This window comes from Phascolarctos cinereus, unplaced genomic scaffold (assembly GCF_003287225.1).
Source record: "Phascolarctos cinereus isolate Bilbo 61053 unplaced genomic scaffold, phaCin_HiC Scaffold_726;HRSCAF=1367, whole genome shotgun sequence".
NCBI lineage: Eukaryota > Metazoa > Chordata > Mammalia > Diprotodontia > Phascolarctidae > Phascolarctos > Phascolarctos cinereus.
Genome location: NW_027556098.1, coordinates 230,873,926 through 230,896,550, shown reverse-complemented (window position 1 = coordinate 230,896,550; position 22,625 = coordinate 230,873,926). Strand labels below are relative to the sequence as shown.

Below are 22,625 nucleotides of genomic sequence, written 5' to 3'. Positions count from 1 at the left end.
GAGCTGTGACTGTCTCTTTTAATTTGTGATAGCCAAAGGACACCAAAAAGACTCAATAGAAAAAGGACCAGATTGGTAGTCAGAGGTTCTCAGTTCGAATCCGACTTCTGACACCTATTCCCTTTGTGCCCTTGGCCAAGCGCCAATCTTCCCAGGCCTTTGTTGCTTCATCTGTAAGAATGAATGTTACCTTGTTACCTTGGATTTGATAGCCTCCAGGTTCTTTTAATTTTATTACCTTAAGATTATAGATTGGTGGAAAGAAAGAGAAAATACACACCCTGCTGCTAATTTGGGGGATCTTGAACTCTCATCTTTTCATTACCCCCAGGTGCTGGGAAGGAAGCTCCACTGAATAGCTTCAGCTTCCTCTGTTATTTTTTAGTCATTTTTCATTTCAACCCCTCTTATCACCGCTTCCTTTTTTTTTTTTCTTAACAGCACTCATGAGGAGGTATAGAAAGGGCCAGGTATAAAAGCAGGCTTGGGAATTCAGTGTTTGGGTCATTGATCATATTCTCCTGACTATTCTTTGAGAAAGGTCTTTGTGCAACTTCCCCCACTCTAAACACAAGCCCCCGCTGTGATAGGAAGCTTGTCTCCACTCAGAGCTCACCCTGCCTTAGCCCTAAGGATCAAAGGCAGAATAGACCCACTATTGTATTTGGGGGTATTTTTATCTTGACCGAAATTCCACTACTTAAACCATTGGAAACAAATATCATACATTAGAAAGCATTAAGAAAATGGCCAGATCAGGTGAAGCCACATGATTCTAGAAAGGAACAAAGCCTTCTCAGAACATGTATTATGACAGGGGACTTCCTTAGTTTACAAGGAGAGGCAGTCTCACCTTGGTGTTCACTGCTGTCATCTCATGAATACAAGGTCAGATCTTGGCCTGGTTTCACCCTGCAGAACTTGTCGCAAGTTTGGGGGTGGCTTTGGGCATAACAATGAGTTACAATTTAATGCAATGCCTCCTGTTAAATAACATCAACACTTCCAAAACCTTATAAAGTTATTGAGTTATCCACAACTTGGACCCTGGGCATTCTGACTCCGAGGTTGGCCCTCTATCTGCTATGCCCTTCTTCTGTCCACATGAATGGAAAAAAAACACCCAAGAAAATCAATTTCTATACTTTCACATGGATAACTTGACCAAGTCTTCCTTTACCATAAATCTTTCTAAGCCTATGATAAATAAAAATGAAACAAAAAATCCATACTGCAAAAAGGGGCAGTTTTGGAGGAGAATATTTAGTAGTAGCACGTATAGTAGGCTCCTGTCCCACCAGCAGTGGTTTCTCAGGCTGCCATGAAATAGTCTTTTTATAACTTTGCAGTCAGAAAACAGTGAAGAGTTGAGTGGAACCAATTATCTGGTAATTCAATCCCAAACCTGAATTGCAAACTCAGCTAATTTAGTTTGGGGGAGGGATGAGTATGTTGGGGAAGGTAGCTGAATTAAATGTCTAATTGCCTCAATTCTCTGCCCGGTTTGGCCATGGGCACCATTTTGGATTATTTCTATGCTTGTGTTATGCATATAGATATATGTGGGTGTGTGGGTGTGTGTATACACACACACCCACATATATCTATATCTATTCGTATATGTGATTGATTTGCAAAAATGTCAGGAGGAAGGAAACAATCATTCATTAAGTGCTTACCCTGTGCCAGGCACTCTGCAAAGCTCTTTACAAATATTATCTATCGCATTTGATCCTCACAACAGTCCTAGGAGGTAGGCTCTATTAGCATGCCCATTTTCCAGTTGAGGAAGCTGAAGCTAACAGAGATGGAATGACGTGCCCAGAGTCACCCAGCTAGTAAAATGTCTGAGGCCAGATTTGGACTTGGGCCTTCCTGACTCTAAGCCCACTATGCCACTCACATTGCATTACCTAGCTGCCTCTGCAGGGATCGGAAAGGTTTGGAAGGCAACACCCTTAACACTCCGTACCATCTTCCCTGCATACTTAATTCAACTGTTGCTATGCAATTTTTTGTTGTTCTGGAGGCCCTTTATGAATTCTCTCTTGGCTGAGACTTTCCACCTTTTTTTGGATCCACTTTGGCTTTCAATCAGCCTCCTCCCAGCCTGGCCCCACCCCACCAATCCACGCCCAAAGAAAAGCAGAGGAAGATATCTCATTTTTCTTCCTTCGTGGTGGCTTGGTCTCATATTTTCTTCTAACTTGAGTGACAATAACACGGGCCTATGGTGATGAGTGCTCCACCCCACCACCCCCATCATTCTTGTTTCTCCTTTCCACACTCCCTGCCCTATTTCAGGAAGTTTCCAGTGTATTTTTTGTGTTAATGATTATCTAATTGCTTTTCCATGGGTGAAACTCATAAAGTTAATGCTAGACTATGAGGCCTGATGCCTCCCTAAAGGAATCCCCCAGAGTTAAGCTTTCTTACCTCATATAAATGAATTTGCTCCTTTGTCACAGCAAAGATCAATAAAACGTTATTTTGCACCAATTTCTCTATAAGTTGTCCAATTGTTGGATATTCCTGGAAAGAATATGAAGATTTAAACTGAATTCATGTAAAATTGAAGAATGGAATATGAATAAGAAGACAGATTTGGGAAGTTTGGGATAGAATCATTTAGAATTGAGGATTCTCATAATCAATCAATCAATAAACATGTGCCAGACACTATGCTAGTCATTATGCCTCTCACTACAAATCTATAGATGTAATATTACAGGGTAAGTATTCACTTTATTTTGCTACTAACTCTTTGTAAGGAACATTTGACCATTAAAAAATTTTTAATTTCTTAAAAAAAAATTTCAATAGCCCGTATGTTTTGTTTTCTTTTTCAGTGGGTCACTTGACATTTAATTAGAAAATTGGAAAAGGTTTGTGGTAAAAGTGATCCTTGAGTGATATTTTCAAAGTAGGAGAACATTACTCCCCTTATGAAGTGCCATTTGGCAGTCAAAGAAGAATGCTGTAAGGGGGGAGGGATGGGTAGGTATGGGGAGCGGCACACACAACTGGAGGAATCTCACTGCTAAAGACCTGAAACAACTACCACCAGTCTGGTAAAGGGTGGATGGAATGTGGAGGATCCAGGCAGAGATAGCTGGACAACAAAATGAAATATTGCCTTCTTTTGCCCCACCTTATGTGACATGATCCCTATACGGTTTCATGGACTGAGAAAACTGGCCTTTCCTGATGTCATAACTCTGCTTTTAAGTGATTCTGCTGTCCTTTACAGGGCCACTGAAATACATCCCAATTCTGTGTTGTAGTAACTATAACATTTCCAGGAGATGGGGCATGTTTTTTTAAAAAAAATATTCTTAATAAAGAAACGTTATTGAAAAAATTTGGAACTCAAAATCTTATAGAAGTGAATGTTGAAAACTAAAAAGAAATAAAATATACATAAAAAATAAAAGCTATTCATTAGCAAGTCTATAAATTCTCCTTTTTAAGCCAGGCCTATTTATTCTCCAAGGTTGGGGAAATAAGGGGACTTTTCTGGGAACCCTGTTATGATGCTGTATGAAACTGAATATAAAGAAGAGAGGCTAATGGGAATTCATATGGATGAATAGTGCCCATGAAAGTAAATGAGAATGGCTCATGTCATTCCAGGATAGAAAACCAAACTTGCACATTGGCAAGCATCTGGTACAATCACATGTTCCTGAGTTTTCCTAGATATTTCAGGCTAAAGGTCCTATTTTAGATATGGATGAATTTCAAATGCAAACATAGTAAGTTTTGTTTTGTCTTTCCCTGAGATGCTAAGGTTATTATCTTGATACAGAAATCTGGCAACATTGTATGTATTTTCATTTAATTAGTTCATTAGGAGTAGAGGTGGTGAATGATGTAAAAGCAAATTGATATGGTTTCACTAAATCTCTTATAATAAAAGTTCATGCCATCTTTGTTCACCTAGAATGTATAGCTTCCTTCTACCTTCAGCTTCAATGGCCTGTTTTACTTCCTTTCCTGCATTTTCCATTATAGTCCAATTGACCTGCTGGCTGTTTCCCTGCTGTGTGGTCCTTTGCCTCTCTAACATTACACAAGTGATTCCCTATGTCTGGAATTAGTCTCTCCTTTCCTCCCACTTCCTTGTGGAATCCCTAGCTTTCTCCAAACCATGGCTCAGGTGACACCTCCTTTAAGGCTTTGCCTAATCTTTTCCCTCCCCCAGCAGTTATTAGTACTCTGTTGAAATTACTTTGTATTGCTTCCTATATATTTTGTATTTATTTACGTGTGTGCATGTTGTATCCCCACACTAGAATATAAACTCCTTGAGGGAAGGTACCACTTCATTTTTGTTATTGTAGTCTGAATGCCCAGTACAATGGCGTGCACATCATAGATATTTAATAAATATTAGTTGAGTTGAGTTGAATTTAATTGTCTAGTCTAGTCTCTATGAAAGCTTTCCTGACTCCTCTAGGTCTTCTCTCTTTAATGACTGCAGCTCTTGCAGTCTCTATCACAAAATTTAGCACTTAGTTATATACTGTCGCACATGTGCACATATATATGTTATATAATGTTATGCATTATGTATTATATGCATTATTTTTCTCTTCCAAACTGCATTATAAACTTCTTGAGGGTGGGGCTCATTCTTATACTTTTAGCAGATGTGACAAGTATTGAAAAAATGTTTGTTGAATATTTGAGAATTTTATATAGACCAGGGCTGCTTCTTTTTTTGTGTCATAGACATCTTTGGCAGTCTGATGAAGCTTGTTGACTCCACAGAATATTTTTAAATGCATAAAAGAAAATACATTGGATTGCAAAGGAAACCAATTATATTGAAATAGTTATCAGAATATTTTTGTATTTTTAATATTTTAAAAATTAATTAATTAAAATAAAATATTTTGATGCTTTTAAAATTAATTAATTAAAATCAAATACTGTAAGGTTTAAAAAAAAATAAAGAACCCCTAGTGTCTAGACAGTGGCTGTGAACCACTAACCAAAATTATCCCTAAACAAATTACTTCATTCTCATAATTCAACAAAAATTTATTTGGTGCTCCTGTACTAAGAGCTGGAAATGTAAAGATATTGACCACACATGTCTTCAAAGACCTTACAAATGAATACTTCCTTATCTAATATTGCCTTCCCTGTTGCTTACTGTCTGCCTCCCCACCCTTAGGAAATGAACAAAAAGTTCACTTGACTCTACCGTTCCTGGAAGCTATATATCTTTATTCCTTTCACAACTGAACTCCTAGGGAAAACAAACAAACAAACAAATAAACCTGTCTTTTCTTGTTTTTCCTACTTCCAGTTCTCAGCTTTTCCAATTTATCTTCTTATTGCTTAGTTGAAATGACTTTCTCCAAAGTTACAATGATCTCTTATTTGCCAAATCTAATGGGTTTTTTAAAATCAATTTTCAGCCTTCTTGATCCTGTAGTACTTGACTCTGGTGAACATCCACCACTTTTTAACCCTCTGTTAGCTTATGCCAAGGCTTTGTACTGGTCCCTGCTTCTCTTGTCTTCCTATACTCTCTTTCTTCATGACTTCATTCCATACCTTTAATTTTCATATTTATGAAGATGACAAATCAGTATATCTAGCCTGAGCTTCTCTCTTGAGCTTTGGTCTTTCCTCACTAATTGCCATTTGGATATCTGGCAATGGATGTCCAGTAGGCCTCTCAAACTCAACTTGTCCAAAATAGAATTCATTATCATTCTACCTAAACCCACCCCTCTTCCAGACTTTTCTTTTATTCTTGCTGGTACCATCATACTTCTAGTCACCCAGGCTCACAACTTTGGAGTCATCCTTGACTCCACTTTCTTTCACTTCATATATCTAAGCAGTTTTCAAGTCTTGTCAATTTTGTCTCATCCACATCTTTCATCTAGGTCCCGTTCTCATTATACCCAAATGGCAGCATCCCTGGTTCTGGCCTTTATCACCTCTCTCCTAAACTCTTACATTAGTTTCCTAATTGATCCCCCTTCTGCCAAATCCTTCCTTTTCCAACTGAACCCACCACACAGCTGCTAATGTGATTTTTCCTTAAGTACAGGGATGAAATCACTCCTCTACTCAAAAAACTCTAGTGGTTCCCAATCGCTTCTAGGTTCCAATACAAACCCTCTTTTTGGTATTTAAAGATCTTTACAAGCTGATTCCAACCTACCTCTTTACTTTTCTTGTTATATATTACTCCCTTTCCCAAGCTCTATGATGTAGCCAAACTAGCTTTTTTATTATTCCTTGCACATGATACCCCACCTCCCATTTCTGGGCAAAGCACAGACTGTCTTCCTCCAATGCACTCCTTTCTCATTTCTACCTCTTAGAACCCCAAGTTTCCTTTCAAGCTCAGATCAGAAGACACCTTCTACATGAGTTTTTTTTCCTTATCCCCTTAGTTGTTAGTGCCTTCCCCACCCCTACCAGTTCCCTGGTATTTATTCTGTATATACTTATATATGTACATGTTGCTTCTTCCAATAAGCTGTCAATTTGTTGAGGACAGGGACTGTTTTATTTGGCTGATCCCAGTGCCTGCTATGTAATAGATACTTAGTAAATTCTTATAGATAATGGGGACAAGGATATCTATCTATCTATCTGCCTATCCATTTATCTGCCTATCCATTTATCTATCTATCTATCTGTCTATCTATCTACACAAGTAGCTACAACAAAAGGGACCATAATATCATAGATTTAGAGTTGAGAGGGACCGTAAAGCTCCAATCCCTTCATTTTAAAAATAAGGAACTGAGACCTAAAGAGGATTTATTCAATGTCACACAGATTTTAAATCTGAAGGAGGATTTGAACCCAGGACAAGTCCAGACTACAAGTTCAACATTCTATCCACTATGCCATACTGCCTTTCAGTAAGATATATGTAAAAGGGAGATTGAAAGAAATTTTGATGAGAAATTTGAGGGAGAGATCACATAAGGGAGAGCAAGTTTAGGGGTGTTGGTGAAAGGTTTCATGGAGGGGTAATACTGATCTGATTTAGCAACTAAATTAACCCTGGAGTTTGAGATATGGCAATAATGCACAAATGTAGGTCTTGGAACTGAGAGGTATGGAAAACTCCTGGGATAAAGGAGGGTTGGGGAAATTATGTAGCAAAACAGAAGAAAATGACAATTTTCATATTGAAAACTTGGCATGAAAAGGTGTTTTTGTTATGTACACAATTTTACTCTTCATATTTTTCAAAGGAAAATGTCACTAGCACTGACATTTATATGACATGGAAAGCCCTAGTTTTGCAGAACCCAGTTTGGTAAACATTGAATTAGAGGAAAATTATGTACAGAAGGGCCAAGGAAAACAGAATACACTGGAGAGAGATGTGAAAGTAGTCAAATATCTTTTGTTCTCCTTATTCTGTTTCTTGGTTTCAGAGAATGGAATAACTATTAGTTTGACCTTTCTTTGACTGATGATACAGGAATTATGTTAGTCGGTAGTGATTTATTCAACATTCATTCCACAAAAATTTATTGAGTATTTATTATAAGAGAACTGCTATGATTAGCTGGTGGGTACTATCTCCCTCTGTTATTATTTTTGAAGTATTTGCTACAGTACCTATGGACACTAAGACAAAACATCTAAGCAATAGCAAGGCAATAAATCATCCTTTAGATTTCTCATTCAGTAGAATGTAAGTTCTTGACAGCTAAGGCCATTTGGTTTTTGTCATTATACCTCCAGGGCTCAGCACACAGTATGTACTGTGTGCACCTGGCACACAGTAGGTACTTAATATTAATTTATTAAATTGGATTCATTGTAATTTGATTACGTAAATTATGATTAAGTATTGGAGTGACATTGGGACAGGGGAGGCAGGATAATAGAAAATACCTAGAAATTTGGAGTATTGTTGGTCATAATCTGGAGAAAATACCCATCTGAGAAATTTTAATTTGCCTTGTTAATACCACAGTTAACTACGTTGTACTTCAGTGCTTCAATGAATTCGTGATCTCATTGGTGTGAGTATTCGCTCAGCCACTACACACCATAATCTAAAATTTATATGCATAGTGCTGGTTTGTGAGAATAACTGGAGCTGGGATTTAGAAGGCCTGTGTTCTATTCCTAGCCAAACAATTAACTAGCTTTGTAACTGTAAGCGTATTACTTAATTGCTCTGTCTCAGTTTTGTCATCTGACAAATGGGAAGATAATTCATAAACAATATTTTGCATGACCTTTATGATATAGGAAAACATCTTGTTTAAAAAACATGGCTTACTGGACACCATTTACAGTTAAAACTAGAGTTTAAGAATGCCTGTACCCCTCATTTCATGGCAGTTCAGGACCCAGCAACATGATGTAGTAGAAAGAGTACTGGACTCAGAAGATGAGGATTCAAATTCCAGCCATATCTCATTATGTATCTTTGAACAAATAACAAACTCTCTGAGCCTCAAAGTCCTCATTTGCAAAACGGAGGCAATAATAATGCAATATACTTTATGGAGTTACATGTAACCATGTAAAGTGCTTTGTAGCAATTAAGTGTATCATAAATGTTTGCTATCATTAACATACAGATTCAGAACAAAGAGAGATGATTCTTTGCTGCCCTGAGAGACTCTCTGAGAGGCTAGGGCAATTCCAGGGCTACAATGGAGTGGGGCTAAAGTGATCTCAAAGGTTCCACCACCAAACTGACCCCCTGGATCTAGATTTGAGGTGAGCAAGGAAAAGGAGGTGAGGTTCAAAGCCCTAAACAGACTTCCATGATATTTTGGTAACCTGTTTTGTTTTATGTAATTACAATGTCCTCCAATGATGCATCATCTCTGAAATCTCATCATAGCATGCAATTGACCCTGGATTCTCAAAAGCCATGTCAGCAGACTACATGAAGACTTCCCAAGTAGTACTTAAAACTGATTCTTGGGGCACCTAGGTGACACAGTGGATAGAGCACCCGACATGGAGTCAGGAGGACATGAGTTCAAATCTGGCCTTAGACCAGACAGTTGGCACTTACTAGCTGTGTGACCCTGGGCAAGTCACTTAACCTCAATTGCCTCACCAAAACAAACAAAAAATAAAACCAACAAAAAACTTATTCTTACATCTGAAAACCAGCTTAGGTAAGCTCAGAGAGGATTACTGTCGCTTTCCAAGTAGCACTTAAAACTGATTCTTACATCTGAAAATTAGCCTAGGTAGGTTTAGAGAGGGTCATTTCCAACTGGCCACCTTATGGGTCCAAAGCGTCTCTTGCAGAGCATCTATCAAAGTGTAGAGAGGCTGTGATCTGTGCTAGAAAACAGAGCCCCAACATCCCAGTCGGGTGTAAATTTTTTGAGGGTGGACACTGGTTAATTTTACTTTTTCCCCTGTAACTACTTTGCCTTGCTCAGAGTAGATACTTAATAAATGTTTGCTAAATTGAACTGAACTGATGAAATCATAAATGTACTGAAGGTGTGTTTGACTGTCATTTCTTATACTTAATTATCTCTAGAGTATTTAAGACTTAAATTAATATGGAACACATAGTATGTTACCAGGACAGTTGACATGGAGTACTCATTCTTGCTGTCCAAGTGGCAAACTCCGTCATTGGGGATAACAATTCCAGCCAATTTACTGTCCATTCCAAAATGAGAATCCGCATCACTCACAAACACAAGAAGATGGAGTGAATCGTTCCTCCACCCAATTTGTTCCTATAATTAGATTGAGAAGTTCAGGGTGTGTTTGATTCAGATAGACATCTGTTGAATGTTGATGAGCTATACTTAGAACTGTTGAGAATTGATAAGACTTTACATCTGCTTCATTTTTTCTATTCAGTTATCTCGCAAGTATAAAGCCATATAAGAAACACAAACACAGTGAAATGTTTCCCTGCTCATTTTCTCAGGATTCTCTTTTAAAAGAAGATGTGGTTTGGATTGTTCTGGTTATTTATGAAGCAGATTATTTTTAAAAATTATATTTATACTCCACCTTTCCTCTCCTCCAATTACTCTCCTCCCAACACTACCATACCGAAATCTTAAGGTCTTGCAGCATGAGAGATTATGTTAAACATACTGTAGAAATCCTTCTCTATCATATATTTGCATTTTAAAGAAATTGCCATCACCTTCTTTGTGCTTTATACATTTAACCCATTTAATTTCCTATTCTGATGAAAAATCAATAGAATTAGCTTCTGTAAAGCAGTCTAGAATGTGTGCTCCATTTTTGGGGGGAGCCATAACAGCATTATCCAGCATAGCATCCTACCTTGCAGACAGCAGCTTGCATAATTGCATCAAATCCCCCTTCTGGAGTGTCGATATTTGCTGAAATTTTCTGATTCTTTACGATTTCATTGAACCTTTCTGCATCACTTGTCAGTGGTAGAATGTGTTTAAATCCGAAGGTAGGTAAGCAAAAATGGGGAACACTACTGCAAAAGAAGATGCAAAAACATCTGTAATAAAATCTATCAGAACATAATTTATTCATAAGGAATAGCCTCATCAGAAATTCCTTAAGAAATGTTTGATTTTCAGAAGTATCTGGTTTTGTGATTTGGCCTTGAATCTCACCATGGGTTCTAAGTTACTGCTTTCATGCTTGAAGGATCTTTAATGCCATTAACATGGATACTCCTTGACCCAATGTAGATTTCAATGCTTTCACACTTTCTCATCTTATGCCATACTGTCTGCACATCCTCATTCGAATCCTCCACATTATACCAGTTTATAAAAAGTCAACAATGAAATTGTTAGAGTGAAAATTGTTTCTTGCAACTCCTAACCACATTAATAACTTTCATTGGGTCCTTACTGTAATAGATGTTGCTAGGCTAGGAGGCAGGACATTTTCCAGCTCTAGCACATGAAATCTTACGATTTACAAAGGTAGAAAGGACAAACATAAGTCAAATTATACTACATTAGCCCCAAATGAGATGTAAAACCCCACTCAACTCATTAGAGTGCTAGCTACAGAGAGAGAGAAGAACTAAGTGAATAACTGGAATCATTGGAGCTAGCAACAGTTAACCTGGGAGGCTTTCATGGGAAAAGTATGTTCTGTGCAGCATCTGGCCCGGCTATAAGGAAGAGGATGGCATTCTGGGAAAGGAATGGTATGTGCAGTACACTGGAAATGGGGAGGGACAGTTTTATTAGAGGAGGGAATAACTAGTAGAATTACTGAGACAAATCTAAAGGATATGTATTGGGCACAGAGTAGGGGGGTAGAAACAGTGAGGTGTAGTAAAGAGAGAACAGCGTTTGATTTTTGGCTTGGTAGACTCACTAGCCATGTGACCCTGGCCAAGCCATCTTAATTTCTTTGTGCCTCTCTGTCCTCACCATAAAATGAAGATAATAATACAATGTAAACCTTAAAGTCCTATTGAAAGGAGAGCTGTTTTTCTTCTGAGGACAATTAGGTAATGGAAAAGGGAACAAGGCATCTTAGGTAATGGAAAATGGAGCAGTATGAAAAGAGTAAACTTGGTTTAACAAGGAACTCTCAGCTTCTCAGAATAGAAGGAAAGTGAGTTAAATGATCAAGATGATTGCTGAGATAGATGACAGCTGACTAGAAGGGTAATTCAAGAGGGCAAAGGCTGGAGGCAATGAAGTCAGCCAGGAGTCTATTGTAATATTTAGGGTGAAAGGTATTTAGAGCTTGGATGTAAGCACAGTGCAGAACGGGAGCACAAACAGACTAGTGTGGGGATGATGGTCTTAAGTACTTCTTCCCCTTGCATCAATCTCAGCATTTCATTCATTCATTTACTCAACAAGCAATTATTAAGCACCTAGCAAGTGCCAGGCACTATGTTGGTTCCTGGAGAGATGTCCAACTCTTCTTGATACCATTTGGAGTTTTCTTGGCAAAGATACTGAAGTGGTTTGCCATTTCCTTCTCCAGCTCATTTTACAGATGAGAAAACTGAGGCAAACAGGGTTAAGTGAGTGATTTGCCCAGGGTCACACAACTAGCAAGTGCTCGAGAGCCAAATTTGAACTTAGGTCTTCCTGACTCCAAGTCCAACACTCTCTCTACTAAGCTACCTACCTGTATTGCAGGATCTTTGGTAAATCCTCATTGGAGGATTCCTATCATGCCTTGGAAGCTTTCCTGAATATCTAGAGGGTTCCAAAATGGCATTTGAATTATAGATCTATTATTTGTCATTCTTTTTGTTTGACTAACTCACCTTCTCTTCCAGTCATATGTGTCCTTTCTTCTACACCATTTTTCAAAGTCTTCTTTGATAACGTATTGTAGCCTTTTGTTTTATTCCTTAACATGACTCTTTCATTAACCTTTTGCTATCTGCAACTAGATTTCTTCCAACTAGATTTCTTTTGCAGTAGATGCTTCATGGCTAGATAGTATTGCTGGGAGAACACTAAGGATAAAAAATTGAGCTTTTGTAGAGTGACATTTTCCCAAATATAATCCAATCTGTTCTCTTCTGAGAATTCTGAGCCCAACTCACCATCCATCTGCAACATCTGCCTGAGATATACAAACACATTGGGCTGTAGATCCAATTGCATACCAAAGTCTAATAAACATTTATATCATCTACTTTATTTTTTTTTCAGTGTACATTGTTAAGTTTGTCTCTTTTGAACCATCATGATTTCATTAGTAGCCTTTGTTTGGTACAGTTAGCACAATGCCATCTGTGAGTAGTAACATCTCAAGAGCATTGCCAATCATTCTTTCCCGTGGACCCTCTTTAGGGCATTCACCATTACAATGGAAAATACCTTAGATAAGCAAATGTCTTTCTAATTTGTGGTTTGATTCTTAAAGTAATAACCCACACTTATAGTATACTTTAAGGCTTGTGAAGTACTTTACTACATGATCTCATTCAATCCTTACAAAAATCTTATAAAATAGTTTCTATGAGGCAAAGTAAGGTTAAGTGACTTGCTGGGGTTTTATACAGTCAATAAATGACTGTGATAAGATTCAAAGCCAGGACTTCCTGACTCCATGTCCTATTCTGTAGGCACTCATCCATACTGCCCTTTTAATATACATAGGTCATGTAGTTGTAACTATCCCGGAATTTTGTATTATATTAACATATGTATAGAAGCTACCTTGTTTGAAGAGAGCCCTAAAGCTGTATTTTGTTTTTCTATGCCACTATACTTCAAGACTTCAGTGAATCCAAGATCCTGTTGGCATGGGTACCTGCTTTACCACTATAGAATACAACTTACCCATGTCTGCTCACTGCATGTGATTTTTATCGATATCTTTCAGTAAATCCTCCATAGAGGTTCACAGATTTTAAGAGTCAGAAAGAACCCTACAGGCCATCTAGTACAATCCTGGTGGAGTATCTTTTCTTCATTATCTCCAATAAGTGGTTCATCCAGTCTTTGCCTGAAGAACTCTAGTGAGGAAAAACCCACTGTCTCCCAAAGCAAGGTTTTCCTGATATCAAGCCTAAAGCTACCTCCCTGCAACTTAAATCCACTATTCCTAGTGCTGCCAGTTGAGACCAAACAGAACACCACTCATATTTTTTTCTATATGATAGTCATTCAAGTACTTATAGGCTGCTATCATGTCCCGCATTGATCTTTTCTTGCCCAGGTTAATCATTCATAGTTTCTTCAATCTTTAGGATACATTCTCAATCAATATCTTTCTGTATCAGGATGGTTAACTAAAACTCAAAAGAGGATTATCAAGGCATCCCAATATCATGAAAGTTTTGAATAGCTCACCTGGGAGCACTGCTGTTCAAGAAACACCCTTTAGAATTCCTACAAACCCTTGATTCTACTAACACTCTATTTTACCCTGCAATGTAAGAAAAGCATTGTAGACATTCCCCCATAGAAGATTCCCCTGACCTGAGTTAAAGAAATATATTCATACATTTGTAAAATTCTATTAAAATATCTTGGCATATTCCTATATAAAGTAGAAAGTTTTGCCAATGCCATGCAGGCCTAGGTTCCATACCAAGAAACCATTCCATAAGCTAGGTCAGGAACAATTAAAAGACTGAAAGTCTGTCTTAAAGCAAAGATGCAGAATCAAGGAACTGAGATGGCATCTCATTTCCCCAACAATTAAAACACCAAGAAAAAATAAGAAATTGAGGTTTAAAAAATGGAAATATGATTTAGAACCTCAGAAAAGATAATAAATGATAGAGATACAATTAGACTACCTCTGTTCATATACTTGGTGCTATATGTTGATGAGGGACGTTCCCCAGGAAATGTGCCCCCACCTTCCTGGAGAATTGAACTGGTACATATCAGAGAGCCAAAAGCAGCAATATCTTATTTTACTAGCACTAGCTAGATGTCAAATGTATATCCATGCATGTATCAATGAATATGTGGAATCAAGGACACATAAACGTGTGTGTATGCGGCTGTTATTTCCATGTTAAGAGGATCAAATGTCAAAGGTAGGAGTAGTAATCATCTTGTTCCCTTTGGCAGAACTTCACATTGTCTGTACCCATCACCTATGCATTATGTATGATCTATTTTCTCACTAACCTAAAAGCACCTTCCTAAAATATATTGCCCCAAACTGAACATAACACCCCATTCGTGGTCTGACTAGGGCTCTCTCACCATGTCCCTTCTCAATTTCAACTGGCATAGCATTTCTTTAGGGCCCCATGTCACGCAGTTACTTCATTTGGATCTTGCGGTCCAGTAAAATCTTAAGGAACCTGGGGAGGACATTCTCATCCTATGCTGCTGAAGCTGAGTTTTTGAACCCAAATGTAGAACTTTACATTTACTCCAATTAAGTTGTATCTTCCTATGTCTGAAGTTTTTTTCTCTTCTATACCATGCTGCCAGGGCTCAGGTCCCATTTCTGACACATATGGATTGTGTTAAAAGTCACAGCTACTTATGACTTGAGGAAGCACTTTAAGAGTGTAAGCTGCAGAGCGATTACCTATCTGCATTGATTGGTAGAAAACCAAGTAATTTTTCCAAAAAAGATATTGTTCATCTTGTTTGATTTGGGCCATCACTTCAACCTGTCCATGTATTTTTAGAGATGGATTCTGTCATCTAGTGTATCATCTCTACCTCACCCCACGCACACATACACCCCTGCCCATCCCCACCTTCATGTTATTTGCAAATTTGACAGACATGCCATCTTTGACTTTATTCAAGTCACTGATAAGTCAATCAATCAATCAATAAGTGAACATTTACCGTAGGCTTACATGTCAGGTGGGGTAGTTAGGTGCTACAGTGGATAGAATGCCAGGCCTGCAGTCAGGAAGACTCATCTTCCTAAGGTCAAATCTGGCTTCAGACACTTACTTGCTATGTGACCTGGGCAAGTCACTTAACCCTGTTTGCCTCAGTTTCCTTATCTGTAAAATGAGCTGGAGAAGGAAATGGTGAACCACTTCAGTATCTTTGCCAAGAAAACTCCAAATGGGATCACAAAATGGATGCAACTGAAATGATTGAATAACAACTGAAAGTTGAATGGGCCTGCCTTCAGAGATAGAGCCATAGATTTTGGAACAGCTAGGTGGTGCAGTGCATAGAACACTGGACCTGGAGACAGAAGGACCTGACTTCAGATCCAGTCTCAGACACTTACTAGCTAGCTGTGTGACCCTGGGCAAATCACCCCTGTTTGCCTCAGTTTCTTCATCTGTAAAATGAACTGGAGAAGGAAATGGCAAATCGCATCAGTATCTTTGCCAAGAAAACCCCAAGCAGGGTCACAAAGAGTCGGACATATTGAACAACAACAACACATTAGGCACTCATAAAAATTATTGAATGGCAAAAGACCAAAGACAAGTCCATGGAGCCTCCATTAGAGCCTTCCCCTCCAAACTGTCATAAAACCATTACTGACTTCTCTTTAGGCCCAGTCATTCAAATAGTTCCAAATTCACCTTTTGCTACCTTTAACTGTCATCTAGCTCAGGGCTGCTTAATTTTTTTTTTCCATTTGCTACCCCTTCAGCACTTCTTAAACTGTGGGTTGTGACCCCATGTGGGGTCCTGACCCATGGTTTAAGGAGCATGATTCCTGCTCATAGCTTGCTCACCAGCTTGGTATAACTCTGGTATGTTTGTGTGACACAAACAAGGCCTTCTAGACCTAGAGTTGCCTTCATACCAGATGCATCAGATTGAAACTTCTGGGCAGAGTGCCTATCCTCAAAGGGAAAATTTCTGATACAAGTACTTGCAGTATAATCTAGAATTAATAAGTGTATGGGAGGGCTTATAAATTATATGCTAAAAAAAATTGTTTGGAGAGATGTCTGGAAGGATCAGGGAAAGCTTCATGGTGGAGATGGCACCTGATAAGACCAGAAGAGATGGGGAAGAATTCAACAGTCAGAAATGGGGGAAAGGAGTGGTAAGATTATCCTCTACAGCTTAAAAGGCCCAACATTAGAGGAGTGGGTATCAGAGATTTTATGGAAGCTCTTACTGCTCCTTAGAGGATGTCTTCCTCTTCTGGAAGACTAGCTGCCACCAAGACCTTGGAGAAGAAGCGTTTGGTCTCCTTTTTTATCCTTTTCTGTATCTTTTTTGACTTGAGAAATTGTATTCTTTTAATCTCTCATCAGTCAAGTTGTTTTTATTGAATTTTTATGGTTCATGCATTATTCATTCAAGATACTTTTCTGGCAGATACAGTAAAACAATTTGAGCTTATTAGTTTAATTGTGTTCTCCAGCAAAGCATCATACCCATTATAGTGAACTTTTTGACACTATTGTTTACCTAGCCTTCCAGTTTGAACTCATCCAAATGTATCCCCTTGGGGCAGAGGTAACTCAGGAGTAACTAGCTAAGACTACCCTTGGTAGTTTGGGGCAGGAAAGGGAAATACATATAAAAACTAAAAGCTATTTAGACTCATGTTATTATCTGTGCTGGAAGTTTAATAAATAGTTTTGTTCTCAATAATTAGAAGCATGACATTCACGCACAAAGTTTCCCTTAACTTACAGTGAGTCAGAGTACTGAGAAATTAGTGCACTCCTTGAAATTTGTTTTCTCCTAATCCTGAGCCTATGCCAGTCATTCACCCAGCAGCCAAGCTGTCTTGTGCAAGACCTCAAAAAGTTTATTTGGCCAGGCTCCAGCTGAAAAACAATTTACACTTTTGAAAATCGTATTTTAAAACTTGTTTTTCTTTTTTATTCCTTGGTGATGCTGTATGTCTGGGAATCATGGAACACCAAAGGGACATGGAGAAATGTATGTCAGATAGATTGGCCTTAGCATGTAATTATAGATGACTTATGGGAAGGAATAACAGAAAAGACTTTTTTGTGGGCAAGTATGACTGGAAAAGGAGATGGGGGCAGTTATGTCAGGAGAAGGAGAGATAAGAGAGGGATACCCTTGAGGGTATTAATAGAATCAGAGGAGAGCCTCCAGCATGTTAGATGAATGATGTCACAGATCTATTAAAGTGTCAAAGTATAAGTTTCTCTTTCATATATGCTGGTAACTTTGATGTATAAAAATGTATGTAAAGGCTAATATGAGCTTGGAAAATGGTTTTATAAATACAATTGCTTTTGTGCATTTCAAGGGGCTTAACATTTTAAAATGGATAATTTCAATTACATTAAATTAAAAAGTATGCTTTACATTGCACAAGCAAGGTAACTAGTACCTCTTGACAGATGCGTGCATAATCCACGTTTTAAATTGATGATTACATTATGATATATAACGGACTCACAGAAATCACTTACCTACTGAAAGTTGTTGGTTGTTGTGGTGTAAATGGATTGTAGAAGATAAATAAGAGAAACCCATGTTTCCCCAAACAAATCACTGAAAGCTAAGGGGGGGGGGGAGAGAAAGAGAGCAATTCTTTTTAGCAATAGTGAGAGTGCCTGAGCAAGGTAATATGAGTGAGTGTGGTTCCTTGCTCAAGTAACCTCAGGTGGTGGTCATTGTGGCAAAAGGCATCTCTAGGACTCGTCACAGTCCAACGAACCCTGTATTGAGGGCACAGTATCCCCCGTCTCTAGAAAAATGGAGCCAAGTTTGCCACATTCAAATGTACATAAGGGGCCCTTTCAAATCCTGCAGTTTCTGAGCTTCCCACCTTCACGTGGCTAGCAAAATGTCATCAAAGTGACCGCACACATGTACCAAGCAAGAGAATGCCAAGCAAACCTACCAAATAGTCGATGAACACCACAGACCCAGAAAGTGGCTGGCAGCAGGAACTCAGAAGGGTGACTCCTTCCACGGAAAATCAATACATATAATACAAAGATGCGAGAGCTCTCATGCTTACCTGCAAGGGTTGGCTATTTCTTCAGGTGTTGTCTTTATAAAAGGAGAAATTGGTTTTTCTACAAAGGAGCCAAAGCCCAGCTTGAAGTTGCTTGTTAATTTAGACATCTCTTTGGATAGCGTGGAGCCCAACTCCTTTATTGTATTAAGATCATCTTCCATGGAAGCTGAGAGATCCATGAGGTAATACAAATCTACTGGATAATCCTCGGTCTGGCGAACATGGACTTGTAATGTTTTCTCATTACCTTGTAAAACCACAGCAGGGGAAAACAATGAACACATTAAGCTTTGTATCAGATCAGTCTCTGGACCAGTGTGTTAAGTCATTTCAGAGAGAGGTTCCTAAAGGAATGGCTGGTATAAACAGTGACAGGATACATTTCATAAGCTGATATTCCCATGAAAACTCTTACCAGTTATGTATAGAGCTACAAAAGGACATGTAAAGCAGGACATTTTATAGCATCTGGGGAAAACCAGCATCCATTTAGATTTAAGATAATCTGATTTCTGTGGTTTCAAAGAGGTAAAGCAAATCAAATAGCAGACTGGAGCTACATTTAAATACTCAAAGAAATATGAAACAAACCTCAAAGGCATTTGTGGTTTTTTCTTTTTCTTTTTAAAACATATATTAAAACTTAAATACAAAATAAGAAAAGAAAAAACGTGTCTTGTGCACAACAGAATGTAAGAGAGGATTCAAAATATATAGCAATAAATTTCCATTTCAAGAAAGCCTATGTAACAAATACTATGAGTTGTATTGAGAACTATCCATCTTTTTTTTTGCTTCCTTGTAAGTTTTTTTTTGTTCTCTGCTGTGCACCTTTTACTTTGTTCTTTCCCCCCCTTCCTCTCACTTCCAAGGCTACAATTATGTGTGTGTATGTATTTTTTTTTTAAACAGGGCAAAGGCACAGTTGCTGTTCAGTAAATTTTGTCAATTCTATGCTAGGAGTATTAGTAACCCAAATACATCATTGTTGGCTAGTCTTCATTTATTTAAAAAGGAATCACTTGCGGTTCATAATTATAATTGGTGCTATACAAGCCTAAACACATACAGCCTGCTTTGTATAGGTGACACTGGAAATTTTGTTGTATAAATCAATGGAAAAGGGAAATAAGGTGCTATAACATACCTGGTCGCAATTTTAGAACTAAGCTTTGGGGTGAAATTTGTATAATATCCGAACTATTTTTCTGACTTCCTATACTCAGTGGCTTGTTTCTAAGTATTTCTATTGTGGAAGTAGGATTTTCAATGGCATGCAGCAAACATCCTTTAGCCAAAAGATTCTCTGGGGTGTCACACCTTTCACCAATTCCAGACGGATGGGTAAAGTCCTAGAAAAGAAAAGCAAAGCCAAGACTGATGAAAGTAAGCACAATCTTTATTTATTTATTTATAGAATAGTGAGGCATGATTTGTGCAACATGTGATATTGATATTTTCCTCTCCATTCAGGGATCAAAATATTCTCACATCTACTACATTTATTATACGTCCAAAGTTAATTCAAATTAGAAGGCTGGCAAAATTCTTGGTAAAATAAGAAAGCTTTCTTTTTATTTCAATATTGTGGCTTCACATACTAGTTTTTCAATCCTCTTCTCAAGCATCTTTTCTGTAGTTAGATACTGAATCTTCTGCAGACTTAAACTGCTTATTGACATGTAAACATATATTTCAGTTACAATGAAATCACCCATTTCCTATAAACTGTCCAGAGGTAAGAACTGTGTCTTCTTAGCATATAACTCCCAGGACCTGACACAGTATCAAGGATTATTTACTGTTGGAGGTATTGTGACATTATATTATTATTTTATAGCACCTTTGGCTTCTCTCCTGGACTTTAAACTCTAGTTCTTTAAATGTTACCTATTTAGTGCATTTCAGACCTTTCTCACATATTCAATGTACAACTGAGTATAAGACAACTCTCTTTTGTTGGACAGCAATGATTTCCCTTCTTGACTATTAGCTATTATTGAGCTCCCAATATAATTTCTTTCCGCATGGCAGCAGTTGGTGATCTGGATATACTTTATTGCAGAATAGAATCTACTTTATGCCATGCTAACAAGTGCCAAATGTGGCCACCAGTTACTGGACATGCAATCTGTGAAGTGTCAGTGAAGCGGGAGAAGAGTTAGTGTCTATTCATTCATAGTCTATGAAGAAGGCAGCTTATTGGATACATAGACCACATCTGCATTGGAGCTCTGAGGCTGCCATGTGGGCATTTGTAGATTGAAAAACCACTAATTCTTTGGCGCTAAGCATCACCTGTCACTAAAACTAGTGGTTTGTTATAAGAGGATAGCTATTAAAACAGTATTTAAAAAAATAAGGTTTCAAAAGTGAGCTTTTTAGTCTTGGGATTTTTATTATCATAGTTGTGGATAAATTCTGCGAAGATAAGCTATGTCCAATCAAATTCCAGCTTTAAAGTTTTGTGTCTATTCATCTATCTATCCATCTATGGATGTTAGAATGATATATAGATTTATCCTTTTAGTAGTATATGCTCTTTTGTATTTGTTGTTGTTATTGAGTTGTTTCACTTATGTCTGACTCTTTGTGACCCCATTTGGGGTTCTCTTGGCAAAGATAATGGAGTGGTTTGCCATTTCTTTCTCCAGCTCATTTTACAGATGAGGAAACTGAAGCAAACAGGGTTAAATGACCTACCCAGGGTCACACAGCTAGTAAGTGTCTGAGGCCAAATTTGAACTTGGAAAAATGAGCCTTCCTGACTCCAGGCCTATTCACTGTGCCACCTAGCTGCCCTATTCCTTTGTATATGTGTTACCTACCCTGACAAAGTATAGCCTCCTTGATAGTATGTGAGGGCAAGAGACTGTGTGATTTTTTTAAAATTTCCATGTAATAAATGCATATACTCACCTATATATATCCATACACACCTGTTCACATAAATATACATACATATCACACATGTGTGGAAATTTGTGTACATACATATATATATATAGGGATACAGGGCTTTGACTGCTATAAGTACAAATAAATAAAAATCTATATCAAATATACTTTTTTCCAAACTTATGTATCAAAAGTAGGATTGGAATACATGGGGAGGCAGGGTAGGGTGAAACTAGCTCTTTTGGAAATTAACTCCCTGAAGAAGAGCATCTTAGTTTCAATGGGGATCATGTTTTTATGGTTAAGTCTGAAAATACATGGAAATAAAACTCCTGTGGTCCTAAGTCTAGACATACTTGTGGATCAGAGGCATCATATCTGGTATCATCTGTGGTCAGAGCCAGTGTGTGTGTGTGTGTGTGTGTGTGTGTGTGTGTGTGTGTGTGTGTGTGTGTGTGTTACCACCCTGGGAATTCTGTGAGTCCCTGATCACAATGTTTCTTGTTTTGTCTGATCTGACAGATGAACTTCTGCCCTATGAGCAAAGATGTGATTAGTGACCTAGGAGACCCTGAAAGGAAGGATGATCCCCTTTGTTGGGATGAATAGAAAATAATCTGGATCTTCCTGAAATTTTTGCATATGCGTTCCCAATTTCTATTTATGTTGCTTTCTATGAGATTACTTCAGGCTAAGAAATGCTGACTCCTTCATGTCATGTTGGGTGTTTGTGGTGATATAACTTCAGTTGTCCAGGGAAGATGCTGTGCTGCTCCAAACTGACCTTCATGAATTTGAATTAAAATTGTAATTTGGGTTTTACTTTTCAAAGCTCTTTCCTGTTTGGAATTCAAATGCCTTTCTAGTATGATCCCTTTCCAAAGGATGCAGATCTTTGAACTACAGGTTCTGTAAGTAACCACACAATCACTTTATACAATTCAGTATATAGAAATGGAAACATGAATAGCAGTCCCTTCTAGTACATCTGGAGTACATTAATCATTTACTCATCATCATTTAGTAATATGGGAATAATAATATTTAGAGTCACACACTGGATTTTAGAGGGTAAACATGAAATATTTTCCTAAGCCACCCTAGTACTACCATTCCAATATTAGGGGTCTGACCAAAGGCTATGACCCTTGTTTTTCCTCTAGGATAATGTCTGATTTATTTAACTCATTAGTTGCTGAAAGTGCTGATATTTATACAGAGTGTCCCAAAAGCTGTGATGCTGGTTTAAACTCTTAAAACTTAAAAGTGCAATAAGAATTTGAGGACACTCTCTATAATCATATAGCTCTATAAAGTGCTTAGACTACTTACTTAATTACATTGTGGTTTCTCACCATTAGGTAGCATTAGTTATTGCTATCACTATTTCACAGATG

General features: G+C 37.9%; 1 protein-coding gene across 1 annotated transcript in view; it reads right to left on the bottom strand.

Annotated features, from left to right (window-relative positions):
* Nucleotides 1-22,625, bottom strand: part of ITGB6 (integrin subunit beta 6) — a 96,630-nt gene that overhangs the window by 71,579 nt on the left and 2,426 nt on the right. The window contains exons 4-8 of the mRNA XM_021004895.2: nt 19,478-19,682; nt 18,331-18,577; nt 10,288-10,453; nt 9,561-9,722; nt 2,437-2,532 (exon numbers count right to left, since the gene is read on the bottom strand). Coding sequence (XP_020860554.1) covers nt 2,437-2,532; nt 9,561-9,722; nt 10,288-10,453; nt 18,331-18,577; nt 19,478-19,682 — 876 coding nt within the window. The remainder of the gene's footprint in view (nt 1-2,436; nt 2,533-9,560; nt 9,723-10,287; nt 10,454-18,330; nt 18,578-19,477; nt 19,683-22,625) is intronic.